The sequence below is a fragment of the Culicoides brevitarsis genome, chromosome 3, assembly GCF_036172545.1.
Source record: "Culicoides brevitarsis isolate CSIRO-B50_1 chromosome 3, AGI_CSIRO_Cbre_v1, whole genome shotgun sequence".
NCBI classification, from domain to species: Eukaryota; Metazoa; Arthropoda; class Insecta; order Diptera; family Ceratopogonidae; genus Culicoides; species Culicoides brevitarsis.
Genome location: NC_087087.1, coordinates 25,822,870 through 25,836,534, shown reverse-complemented (window position 1 = coordinate 25,836,534; position 13,665 = coordinate 25,822,870). Strand labels below are relative to the sequence as shown.

The following is a 13,665-nucleotide window of genomic DNA, read 5'->3' as shown; positions in this document are numbered from 1 at the left end:
AATCTATCATGTCAATTTCTAAACATTTTCATCACATTACGATCATTACCGAGGCTACCTAAGCTACCGACGTGTGCACTTTTCAAATGCAACAACGGACCTAACATCCATTAATAATGTTTTCAGCCTCGAGCCGATTACATTATCTCCGTTCTCTCTCTATTTTTCTGCCTTCAGTTCCGTATTTCGCACAAATGCCCGCTGAAAAACGCAATTTTTTTTTCGCGACGTCTCTGTTTTGTTGTTCCATTGAGAAAAAAAGAAGGCATATAATTGCTACTAAACTCGTTTCAACCTAATTTCGTGTGTAGAAATGTTTTGTTTTGTGCCATTAGGGAACACAAAAGAAGCATAAAAAGTCGTGCCAACACACGTTCGGCAAAATGATTCCGATTAAATTATACCCTTCTAGCTAATAAAGTAGACATGATGATAATCAATAGCCCGATATTAAGTTGCACATGTGTCGCTCCGTTGTTCTCTGCGTCTTGTCGGCAAACATCATTTTATGTTAATATGATCGATTGCACGGGACTCGTAGTGAGACATGGGACACCGAAATATGCAAAAATAAAAAAAAATATTAGAAAATTATTTCTTTCATCTCTTTTTGTGTTCTTTTTGTTTTCAATTTGCTTGTAAATATAGCATAGCGAACGTTTTATGCAACAACCGATCGATCGACGATGATAAAAGAAGAAAACGAAGAAGGTGCAGCATAAATTTATTGTTTTATAATATTTAAAATTATGATGTTTGACGTGTGTTTCGCATCAGACAATAAATAAAGATGTTGTTGTTGTTGTTGCAAAAGACGTTCGTTCACAGTAAAAAAAAAACATTGTTTTACTCTACGAGACAGAAAAATATTTTTTTAATATTTGAAGCAATTTTACGTAACTTTTAAAAATTTTATTCAGAAAAAAAAAATTAAAAATAAAAAAAAAAATTAAGTTTAATTTAAAAAAATATTAAAAAAAAAATTAAAGTTTTTTATAAAAATTTTAGAAAAATTTTCACATTGTGCATTGGGACTGATTTTTTAAACTTTAAAAATAATTTTGTTTTTAAATTTTAAATTAAATAAAATTTATTTATTTTTTTTTCTTTTTTTTAAGAAGTTTGAAACGAAAAAAAAAAGAAATTAATTTTTTATAAAAAAAAACTTAAAATTATAAAGCCCCAGTGCAAATTTTAAAACTTTTTAAAAAATTATGATTAGATTTGTAAATTAAAAATATCTAAAGTTCTGAAGTTTTTTTTATCAAATAATTAAAAAATTAAAATAAATCTAAAAAAAATTAAAATCTTTTGAAAAATTTTAAAAATATGCATTGGGACTTTAAAATTAATTTTTTTTTATTATATCAGTTATCAAATTTTTTGAAAAAAAAAAAAATTAAAAAAATATTTTTATTGCACAGTAAAATTTGAAAAAAATTAAACTGTAAAATTAAAGATCACGCAAAGATTTTTATTTAAAAAAATTCAATAAGTTTTGATTTTTTTTATAAATTTTGTATAAAAATTGAACTAAAATAAATTAAATTAATTAATAAATTTTTTAAATTAAAAATTAATTTAAAAAAAAAATTATTTAATGAAACCAAAAATTGCTTCAAAAAAATGAAAAAAAAATATTTTTCCTCGATTTTTTTACTGTTTTAGAAATTTTTCTGTGTGTGTGTGTGTTATTTAACATTTTTCATGACTTCATGTAACAAACTCTTCACAATCATTTGGGGCTTTCGCATTTACCTTTCTATTATTACTATTGTTCCCAACCCTGTCTTATCGCCAACCGACCAATACTTAGCTAAGCGCCGCTCGGCGAACCATCCCTGCCCGGTGTGCGGCAAGCATTACGTGAACGAGGGATCCTTGAGGAAGCATTTGGCCTGCCATCCGGAGACACAACAGTTGGCCAGCAGTCTAAGGATGTGGCCCTGTTCTGTGTGTCAAGCAGTTTTCACTCATGAAACAGGTGAGATTGTCCATTTCCGATTTTTCCACGAGAAATTTGATTTTAACGAAAATTTTTTTTTTATTATTTTCAGGCCTCTTGACGCATATGGAGCATATGCGTATGGACCCGAAGCATCAGTTTGCGGCGCAATATGTGCTGTCGCGCGCCGCTGCGGAACGTCGAGACCGTGAGTCATTCCTTGCTGCCTCATTTGCATCAGGCTCAGGTTTACTCTCAATTAACACTTCCAATACAGGAGGTGGCCAAAATTCGATGTGTGCATCCCCGTCGGCGCAATCTGACACGTCATCGAACAACGAGCGTCTTTCCTCCGCGGGATCAGAGATTGGGGGCGGAAATGGCGGTTTGCTGAACAACAACAACAACAATAACTGCAACAACAAACTTTCGGTGAACGATGTGCTGCGAGCAACCAGCAACAATGGGCATTTGCACAATCAGTACGGAGTCGATGAGATGCATGCGAACCGGATGGCGGTCATGGCTGCCGCCGCAAACATTGTGAATCAGTCGCAAGCGGCGGCAAACTCGAATGCCGTCAACGGACAACCGAATCTGAACTCACCGACTCCCGATTCGTCGGCAGCTGCCGTACAAGCCGCTGTCGTGAATCTCGCTGCTGCGATGCGAATGAACCAAGTTGCCAACCAAAATTTGAACAACGGCGGCAATCAAGGCGGAAATAATGGTCCGAGTAGCACGACGCCGCCCAGCAACAATGACGCCACAAATGCCGCAGCCCAAGCCATGCTCCGTGTTTCCATGGCAGACACGATGATGTCGATGAACCATCAACCGCATCACCATCAGCACCAACAAAATACCCCCGAAGCTGCCATCCGGATGCAACAACAAGCCGAAGCAATTCTGCGAACGCAAGCGGAAGCCCTGCGACTCGTTTCGCAAGCAGCTGCTGTCGCTGCCTCGTCGAACAACGGCAACAATGGCGTCAATGCGCATCACAATGGCAACAATTACCAACCGAACCCGTCGAACAATCAGCAACAAGTGCATCCGCAGAACCAATCACACCCCAATAACCAACAGCAATCGCAGCCCACGCAAAATCAACTCAACTCCCAGGTGTCGCCGGAGCTCAGTGAAGCCCTCCGTTTGCACGAACAACGTCTCGAGCAGGCACTCCGTTTGCAGGGCAGCGATCCACGTGCCCTCGGATTCTCGCTTGCGGGACAAACGGCGCAACACAATCCATGAGATCAGTTCAACTACTTTTGAGCACCGCCCTACAATAACGGCGCCGCCGCCGCCGCATACGATCCGCAGCAGCAGCAACCGTTATTGCCCACGTCAATTCCCGGATCCGGGTGAGTGCCCAACGACAAACGTGTAAATAACCAATATTAATGTTATGCAACTTAATCAAGGCAATTTAGATTATATTTGAGAGCCTTTGTACAAAACAAGACGAAATATTTCGCAAAAACTCGCAAATGTGTCATCTTGTTTTCTAAAAAAGAACATCAAAAAATGTTAAATATTAAAAGAGGACGGATTCAAGTGTTCCTAGACAGTAAAAAACAAACAAAATTCAATCCACAAAATTAAAAAAAATTAGAAAAAAATAAAAAAATTAATTTTAGAACAAAAATTGTCTCAACAACAACATAACTTTGTAAATAAAATTAATAATATTAAACATAAAAAAAAAATGTAAAAACTGTAAAAAAAAATTTCAAACATCAAAAATTTAATTAAGACTATGATCAAGCTATGAAAAACCACCTTAGAAATTGCTCAGGTTATATCTGAGTTCACTGAGAAAAATTAGAAAATTCAAAAAAATATTAATGGTGAGCTAGTTCCTAATCTTAATTAATAATTAATTTTTTTAAAAACATTTTTTCGTAAAAAAAAATTGCCATATGATGTTTAATTTATATAAAAAGTTATTTTTTTAAATCTTTTTTTTTCTTTAATCCTAGCGTGCAATATAGAAATTTGTTCGTTTTTATATTATACACCAATTGATGATAGCTTAATTAAATAATTGTATGATAACAATCTTTATTTAAGTTGATGAAAATTATTAATATAAAAAAAAGAAAACATATTTAACATTAAGTACAGAGTAAAAATAATAAATAAATAAAATATAAGTGGGTTTTATATGATGATGAAAATAAAAAAAAAAACAGATGAAACATTAAAATAATTAATAAATAATAATAATAATGAATGATTATTATTATTATTATTATAAAAAATTAAATATATATGAAGTATAAAAAAAACATTAAATCAAACATAAATATATTATATATACAAAATTTAAGTAATAAAAACGATCATTATAGAAATTTTGCAAACTGAAATATTTTTACTTCTTCTTTTTTGATCAAATGAAAATTTAAGAAAAAAAGTGAAAGTTTAAGAAAAAAGATAATAACTAATGTTAATAAAATAATAAAAGAAAATAGTTATTTATATTATTATATACAGAAAAAAAACATTTAGATATAATAATCTTGAAACATTTTTAAAATGAAAAAAATGCGTGTGCGTATGAAGTGTGAACTTAAAAAAAAACATTGCATTTAATTCTGTGACGAAAACTAATGTATGTATAAAAAAAGGTTATTAAACATTATGAATATAATTGATTCTTCTAAAAAAAAAACGGAAAAACTGTCCATTTTAATAACTTTATTTATTTATAAAAAAAAATATTGTGAAAAAATTTTTTGGCAGTTCTCGTGTATCATATAGAAATTTTATATAATTATATATTTTTTACTTGTTGTAAATTATTATAAAATTATAAACATATAAAAAACATGGCAAATTGTACAAAATTATTGTGTATTTCTGGAAACTAAAACCATCGCAAAATTATTAAAAAAAATTATATCATTATATGATATATAAAATATTTTAATGTACATTGTATAGTAATTTTACTTTACATTATACAAAATATTTAAAAAAAAAAATAATATAAATATAATTAAAAAATTTAATCAAGCGAAACTTCTCTGGTACAATCAAAAAACACTTGTTTTGACAATTTTCTCAAAATCAATATTTTTAGAAAATAAATCAATTTTTAGTAATAAAAAAAAATTTTTTAGGACAATTGTTTGCCATACACACAAAATACAACTTTATTCTTCTTATATTCATAGAAAAGACTGAAATTCAAAAAAAAAATTTTTTTTTAATTCTTCATTAGTTTTCCGCAAAGTATGAGTATGAATGAAAGTGATGGATGTGTTAAAAAAAATACAGAGAAAATCATTATTAGTAAAATATATACAAAAAAAAAACACATGGAAAACATACAATAAACTAAAAATAGCAGCAACTAATAGCTTATATGAAAAAGAACAAATATGTTAAAAATTTACCCAAATAAATCCCTTTCCCCCAAAAAAACCAAAAATAAATTTTTCGAACTCAAAATTAACCCTGACCCCGTTTTTCGAAAAAAACAAAAAATTGAAACAAATGAATTATTATTGACGAAACAACATATTAAAACAATGCATATAATATTAAACATAGAAAAATACTAAAAAAAAAATTATTTTTCTTATAAATTTTATTAAAAATTTTATTTTAAACTAAAGAATAATACAAAATCGCAAAAAAGAAAGACTTTTTCAGTTCTTTATTCTTTTTTTTTATAACTTCTTAGATAATTTTTATATGAAAAACATCACAAACATACACAAAACATATAAAACAATGAAGACACGAACATCTGACGGAGGACCAAAAAAATAACTTTGGACTAAAAAAAAATTAAAAACAAATTTTGAATAAAAAAATTAAATTTTGGAAATTTCCTCCAAAAAAAATTCTCAAACATCATCAAGATCTCATGATGTAACTTGCATAAAATTTGCATTCAAAAGTAATAAAATAACGAAAAAAAATATTTTCGGCCGAAAAAAAATCAAAATTAAAAAATATACGCGAATATTTGTCGAAAAAAGTGTTGAAAGAATTTTTTATTATTAAAAAAATAAAAAAATAATCCACTTTTTGACAAATATATATAATAAAAAAAATTAAACAAGTAAGCATCCTGAGTTACGATTTTTATACAAATACATTTTTGGCAAGAAACACACATCGGACATACATTTACAAGTTATACATTACAGTTTTAATTTAAAATTTTGAGTTTAATAAAAAAAAAATCAACACATTATATTATTAGAATAAACAGACGAATAATAAACACCCAATATCCTATCTCACTAAACCAATTGTAAGTCAACTCACGGCCACTGCGCAGAAAATTCGTACCGGAGTCTTACAATTGGCTCCCCATCAACATATAATAGTTTTGCTGTTTTAGTTTATATTTAAAAGAAAAAATAAAAAATAAAATTTAAACTAAAATAAATAGTTGCGATAATAGTAAAAAAAATTGTAAAATAATGTAAGTGATATTTTATTACTCTAGATGTAAATTTTCTTAACATACAAAATGTACAGAATTTGAGAAAAACAACCAACAACAATGAAATCAATGACAAAATTGATTATTTAGCCACATTTTGCTCTACAGCTTACCCGATTGTGACACTTTTAGGACACCGAGGATATATTCCGGTCCAAATTACTACCGATTGTGACAAAATGAATACAACATATATCAATTCAACTCTTTATATATCATATAGATTATAAATATAAACAATACAATAGCCCAAAAACGTACGAAATTTTACGACAGCGAGTAAAATTTGTACGCCACACAAAACTAATTGGTTTAATAATAAACAATAAAAAAATATATGTATATAAAATATATATATTATACATATATATTTAAAAAAAAAACAAAATAAAGTTTAAAAACAATAGTTGCAATAGCCCGAACGCATAGTTCTTCAATATAAATGAAAATATTTTTAAAAAAAAATTAATTTTCATCAAATATTGAAGATCTTTGTCACACAAATCATTAAAAAAAATCAAAAATTATATCATATCGTCCCGCTCTCCTTTTATAATTTTTATTTAATTTTATTATTATTAATTATTATCATGAAATATTTTTTTTATATATGAAAATATTTAAATATGAATGAAAATTGGTTAATATTTAAATGAAAAAAAAATAAAATTAAAAAATAAATAAAATATTAAAAAAATAAAAATAAGCCCGATATATAACATTATCGAAACAACATCTATAACATCAGATAATGTTAAAAAAAAATAATAAAAAGTCCATAAACATCAAAAAAATAAATAAATAACATCAAATAATAATAAAAAAAAAGAACAAAAGTAATCAGTTAAATAATACAATAGCCCGAAAACGTGAATTTATGGAGATCCCGAAACGGATCTAAACGCAATTCACGCCACACAACAATACATTTTTCAGTTTTTTATTACATTTTTACTAGAATAAGCAAGGGCGGAGATGTTAAAGAATTTTCTTTAGCATTTTCCGTCATTTTTTTAAACACATTTTTCGGGGAGACACCAAACATCGTTGTGACATGTAATGAAAAAAATTTAAAAAAAAATAATTTCAAACTCAATTTTAGACCCAAAATGATACAAAAGTCTTGCTTTTGCCCGAACAAGACGCTCAAAAATGCTGTCCATCCACGAAGTTTGAAAATTATTATTTTTTGAAATTTTTTTCTTCACAAGTCACGAGTCTCCCCCGAATGACATATTGTTACTTATTATGTTTTTTGTTAAAACTGCAATAGCCCAAACGCATAATACGTGTGTCGTATGATTTTTGAACATGCATTTCTGCACGAGTCGTCATTAAAAGATCAAAAAAAAAAATTAAAAAATTTTTAGAAATGCTTTTGTTCGGATCGTCCACCGATTATGCTACACAAAACTTTTGGATCGTTAACCACAATTTGTTTACAATCGTTATAATAATATATAAATAAATAAAAAAAAATCAATAAAACGTAAAATAATAATAAATAGATACACATACCAAAAATAAAAGAAATTGTAAGAAAAAAAAATCTTCCGGCAAAAAATTGATCCTTTCAACGAGTCATCATCCAACGAGCCCGGACAATTTCTTAAATAAAAAAAAATATTTAAAAGCGCAACTTTGGACAAAAAAAAATAAATAAAAAAAATCATGGGAAATTTACAAAAAAAAAAAACGTGCTTAAAAAAATCATTCAAAATTTAATAAAAAAAAACCAAGTTAATATCTAAATTCATTCTTTTTATTATTTTAATCCACGAATAAATGATTAAAATTAAAAAAAAAAATAAAAATTAAATCAAACTTCAACCACAAAAAGCAGTAAGAAAAAAAATGGAAATTCCATTCAAAACACACACACACACAAAATCACACAAACACACACACACACACTACACTTTGACACCAGAACAATGCCACCACACGAAAATAAAAAAATATAATAATCATCATAAAAATATAAGAATTTAAAAATAAAATAAATCAATAATTACACAAAAATACAACAAAAAATAAAATAAAATAAATAAAATAGCTCAGAATTTGTATTTATTAATTAATTAACTAATTAAAAGTTTTCTTATGTGTTTTTTCCATTTATTAATTAATTTTTTAACATCTATCTAAAATATTTCCTTTAAAAAAAAGATAGATTGAATTGCGAAATGTGCAATAATAATTTTTTTGTTTGTATTTTATGATATATATATTAAAATATATGAATAACGATACAATCGATCTTGAAAACTTCTAAGGGAGTGTGTTTGCTCAAATACAAAAAAAAATCAATCATTTAAAAAAAAAATTAAAAAATGGAGCATGGAATTTTGGGATAATTTAAAAAAAATAATAATTCAAACCCACCCAAAAATAATAAAAAAAATTAGTCAACAACATATATATTAAAAAATTTGTTTTTTTGAATTTTCTTTAAAAAATTTCTTTTTAAACAACATAAACAATAGTAATTAAAAATGAGTGTATTTGTCTTTTAAAACAAAAAAAAAATAAAATAAAATAAACATCATTAACTGTAATAAATATAAAAAAAAATTAAAAATATATAAAATATGTATTCAATTATATTACATTTAATCCACCATAAACAACAATAGTAACGTAAATTATAACCGTTTTTAATTTCATAATTAGAATGCAGTAAAATACAGCAAACTTACTTACAATTAACTTTTAAAAATGAAAAAAAAAATACAGCATAAAATAAATTTTTTGAATATTTACTTCATCATTAAATTATTAATTATTAACAAATAATCAGCTATACAGTGTTAATGAAAAAAAAATATCCATAAATAAATAGTCTCCCTTTGATTCCCTTACAGAAGAACAATTACACACACAACCATATATATTGCAATAGAATAATATTTAAAAAAAAATAAAAATAATAAACTTAGTAATTGGAATAATAATGGTTAAAACTCTTTTTAAAAAAAATACAACTTACAATAACCCAGATATAAACAATAGCAGAATATTTACTTTTTAAGTCTTACTATTTATTATTAATTATTAACTTGATGCTGAATTTTTGTCTCGTGTTTTGTTAACATATATATTTTTTTTGTTAATAATTATTAATTAAAAAAATTTTTTTTTTGGAAAAATTATTTTTTAAAAAAAATAAAATATAAAGATAAAAAAGACGAATACATTTATTAAATAATAAAAAATATTTTTTTTAAATATAGTTTAGTCCTTTTTTGCAAAAAAAAATATATATATATAATAATTTTTTTAAAAAAATAATTATTATATATATTATTAAAAAAAATAATAATGAAAACCCCAATTATCATAAACATCGTAAAAAGATGCCTAACTTTTATTACAAGACAAAAAAGAGACTAAACTTGATTTTTTTCGCTTTCATTACGAAAGAGTAACATTTTTTTACAAACTATATACTACTATATTTTTACACAAAAAAAAAACTTTTTTCAAATTTCAAACAATGAAATAAATATTAGAATTATAAATGTACTTGTACGTGTATTCAACGTATATAATTATATATATATTATATGAAAATATATATAAAATTGTCATTTTTGTCAAAAAAAAAAATAATAATAGAAAACACACACAAAACACATAAGAATAAAAAAATATAGAATTTTGTTCCCCAAGTTTTTGCCCCAATTTTCCTTCACATCACAACACATATTTTATGATTATTATTAATAGAATTAGTATAAACTACATAAAGAACAAAGAAACTCTCATAACTTATGCATCAAGATATATGATGAGTAAAATGATGGAAACACACCCAAATCTTACACACAACATATTAAGATAGTTACATGCAAAACCACACAAGCAGCAACAAGAACTACTATTATAATATTGCAAAATAATAAAAAATAAAAATACCGATAATGACAAAAAAAATAAATAAAACAACAACAAACAGAATAATAAACATTTGTGTATGTATGTGAAAAATAAATAAAAAAAAAAAACGAATGCTGTTTGAATGATATTTCTGATCAATATCACGTCAAAATACTTGATTTTACATTTTGTTCCTATATTCTCTTTATTATTTAGTTTCAAGATGAAATTCTACTGCATCTACTACTACAATAATAAACATTTTAAAAAAATATATATTAAAAAAGAAGAAGAAAAGAACACATTTTTTTCGAGAAACAATTGTAAAAAAAAAGAGAAATTGCCAAATTTAATTATTTTTTTCGGCTATATATATTATAAATATATATAAATAAAAAAAATTGTACATTTTGGAAAATAAAAAAAAAACTTTAGGCGTATAATCAAATATTAAATAAGAAAAAAATTGATTTCTAATTTTTTCATATGCAATATATGCAAAAAAAAATCAAATGAAAAAGATCAAATATATAGAAAACCCGAACAGTCATATTATATTATATTCATTTTATTTTTAATAAAAATATAACATTCAATTTTACTTTAATTTAATTACTTAATAAATAATGTGCATATATAATAAAAAAAAGAAGAATTGGCTCATGCAATATTTTTATTTGAATTTATATTTTAATTTAGTTTTAATATGATAAAGAAAAAAAAATATTATATTATACATTAAGTTTAAGTTGAATGATAATCATCAGTTTGTATAACAATTATTTAGTTGCCTTTATATTGTTTTTAAGAAAAAAAAAAATAAATAAAACGAAAAAAATAGGATGACTATAAACATTTGATACAAAATTAATTGAGAAAAGAGTTTCGAAAAAAAAAATGAAAAAATTGTGAAAAATAATAAGAAGAAATTAAGAAAATTTATGTTAAAAAAATAATAGTTACTTATGCTGTATTTATAAATGATAAGAAAAATAAATAAGTGTAATAAAATTCAATACTGTTTTTTTATTTATTATAAATGGCTTCAATTTGAGTTGAAAAAGGTAATTTTATGGGTTTTTATCGTTAAAATAAATATTTAAAAAAATATGAAAATATTTCTACATACCTACTTATTATAATTTTTATTTTTTTTATCAGTGCCAAGTTCTGGCAGAAAAGTTATTTATTTAAAATGTTTTATTTTATTAAATTTTAAAAAACAAACACTTTAATTATTATAATTAAGTTTTTTAATTTTATTTAAAATTAATTAATAATTAAAATATATTTTTTTAATTAAATAATATTTATGATAATATGTTAATAATAATTAATTTTATTTAATTTATATTTTATAATAATTATTATTTAGTTATTATAAAAATATGTATTATTTTTAAAAATATAAATAAATATAATATTTTTAAATATTTATTTATTTTTTAAATTAAATAAAATTAATTATTATTAGTTTATTATTATAAAAAAATATATTTTTATTTAAAATAAAAAAAATAAAATAATTAATTAAATAATAAATAAATAAAATTATATAATATTTATAATTTTTATTAAATTATTAATAATTATAATTATTATTTATGAATATTTTAATATCATATAATGTATTATATATGATACATAAATTATATATATAATTAACGGAAATTTAAATTAAATACTTCGAAATCCAGTTACTATTCCTGAGACGGTTGAAAGTAATAAATTCATTCGGATTTCATCGTGAATTCACCGTGAATTCATATTCACACAAATTTCATGTAAACAAACAAAATAGTCGATTTCGCTCCAAAATTCCTAAAAACTCTCCGTAAAAATGCCCGATTATTCGAATGAGGATTTAGTGAAGCTCATTCATCGAGTCATCAACAAAGTCAACACGCTCGAGGACAAAATCGACCAGGTCCTGATAGAACTGAAGAACAACCAACAAACAAAACAAGCAGTCCGGTTCATCCACAGAGGCGAAGAAGGATTCGAAGATTTGGACTTTGATTTCAAATTTACTCCAATCGGCAGCGAAGAAGAACTCGCCGAAGTCACACAAACCATCGAAAATGACCCGCAATACCGGAAAAAGCTTCTGGCTTACATTTCATCAAAGGGAAATTTCACCATAGAACATCTCTTTACGGACGTCTTTTTGTTCGATTACAACTTGAGCGGCGCCAATGGCAAGAGAAAATTGGAAGGAATCGTCCCGTTCGAGCAAATTTACATGTGTAAGTGCAAAAATTGTCTTTTTCTATAAAAAAAAATAGTTAAAAAAATTTTTTTTCAGACCTAAAAATGAAAGAATCCCTCACAGAAGACGAGATCAAGCGAGAACTTGTGGAAAAATTGACCAAAATCAAGAATCGCGTTTACAAGAGACGTTCCCTTCAACAAAAACGGACCGCTACTCCGGCACAAGAAACGCATTTCGAGGAGCAACGAGTTGCGCCACGGTACAAAATCGAGGAACAAATTGTCGTTGAAGATCCCATCGAGGAAGTTCAAGAGGAAGAAGAGGATTTATCGCATGAAACATACACCGAACCTGGCCAAATATTTATCGAAGAGACGATCGAGCATGAGATGCCGTATCACGAATACGACGAGGAATACGCTTTCAGTCCCATCAACTCTGACGCCGATCTCGAAGCAGTAACGCAGAAAATTCGAAATAATCCGCAATATTTGAAGCAATTGGTAAAAAAAAATAATTTTTCTATAAAATTTTAAAAAATCATGAAAATTTTAATTTTTAGCGCCTTCATTTGGTCAACGAATCAGACAACGGACAAATTACTTTGGAACAACTTTTCACAGTGGAATATTTGCAGGACTTTAATCTCTATGGCAGGCAAGATAATCGGAAATTAGCGGATCTCGTTCCATACAAAGCTCTGTATTTTTGTAAGAAATCTCTAAAAAATTGTTTAAAAACTGAAATTAATGGGAAATTTTTTAGATTTGAAGAAACACACGGGACTTGACTTGAAACAAATTGAACTGGATGCCTCGAATGAGCTGAAAAGACTGAAAAATCGCATGGCTGCTCGTCGAAAAGTTCAACGGAAACGCGGAGAATTGCCGCCGGTAACAAAAAAAGAGAAATAATAAAGATTTAATTTTCAATAATTTTAATTTGGAGTCTTTTGTTTTGATTTTTTTTCAATAGTTTTAACGAAATTTTATTTTAAATTTGATGAAAATCGTGAAATTTCCAAAAAAATTATGAAAAAATAGTATTCCGAGTTTTATGAAAAAATAGTAAAAGTAAAAGCTAAAATTGAATAAATATTCATTCTAAAGATGATTTCCATCAAAATCTCCTCGATTTTTGAAGAAATAAAAAATTTTT

General features: G+C 25.8%; 2 protein-coding genes across 4 annotated transcripts in view; both read left to right on the top strand.

Moving 5' to 3' along the window:
• LOC134834510 (uncharacterized) overlaps positions 1-3,989 on the top strand; it is a 54,058-nt gene extending 50,069 nt beyond the window's left edge. For 2 of the 3 annotated variants that reach the window (XM_063849221.1, XM_063849220.1), the window contains 3 exons: positions 1,817-1,984; positions 2,058-2,153; positions 2,223-3,989. In XM_063849221.1, coding sequence (XP_063705291.1) covers positions 1,817-1,984; positions 2,058-2,153; positions 2,223-3,202 — 1,244 coding nt within the window. In that variant the 3' untranslated portion in view covers positions 3,203-3,989. Of the gene's footprint in view, positions 1-1,777; positions 1,985-2,057; positions 2,154-2,222 lie in introns of all 3 variants that reach the window. The other variant, XM_063849219.1, reaches the window with a different exon arrangement.
• Positions 3,990-12,090: 8,101 nt separating this feature from the next.
• Positions 12,091-13,432, top strand: LOC134834884 (uncharacterized). The gene is made up of 4 exons (XM_063849687.1): positions 12,091-12,541; positions 12,601-13,010; positions 13,070-13,217; positions 13,273-13,432. Exons 1-4 carry the CDS (start codon positions 12,136-12,138, stop codon positions 13,419-13,421), a joined length of 1,113 nt encoding a protein of 370 aa, XP_063705757.1. The 5' UTR covers positions 12,091-12,135; the 3' UTR covers positions 13,422-13,432.
• Positions 13,433-13,665: the final 233 nt, after the last annotated feature.

Coding starts and splice junctions, on each gene's coding strand:
- LOC134834884 (XM_063849687.1), top strand. CDS start 12,136: ATGCCCGATTATTCGAATGAGGATTTAGTGAAGCTCATTCATCGAGTC. Junction 12,542..12,600: donor GTTCGAGCAAATTTACATGT/GTAAGTGCAAAA, acceptor ATTTTTTTTCAG/ACCTAAAAATGAAAGAATCC. Junction 13,218..13,272: donor ATACAAAGCTCTGTATTTTT/GTAAGAAATCTC, acceptor GAAATTTTTTAG/ATTTGAAGAAACACACGGGA.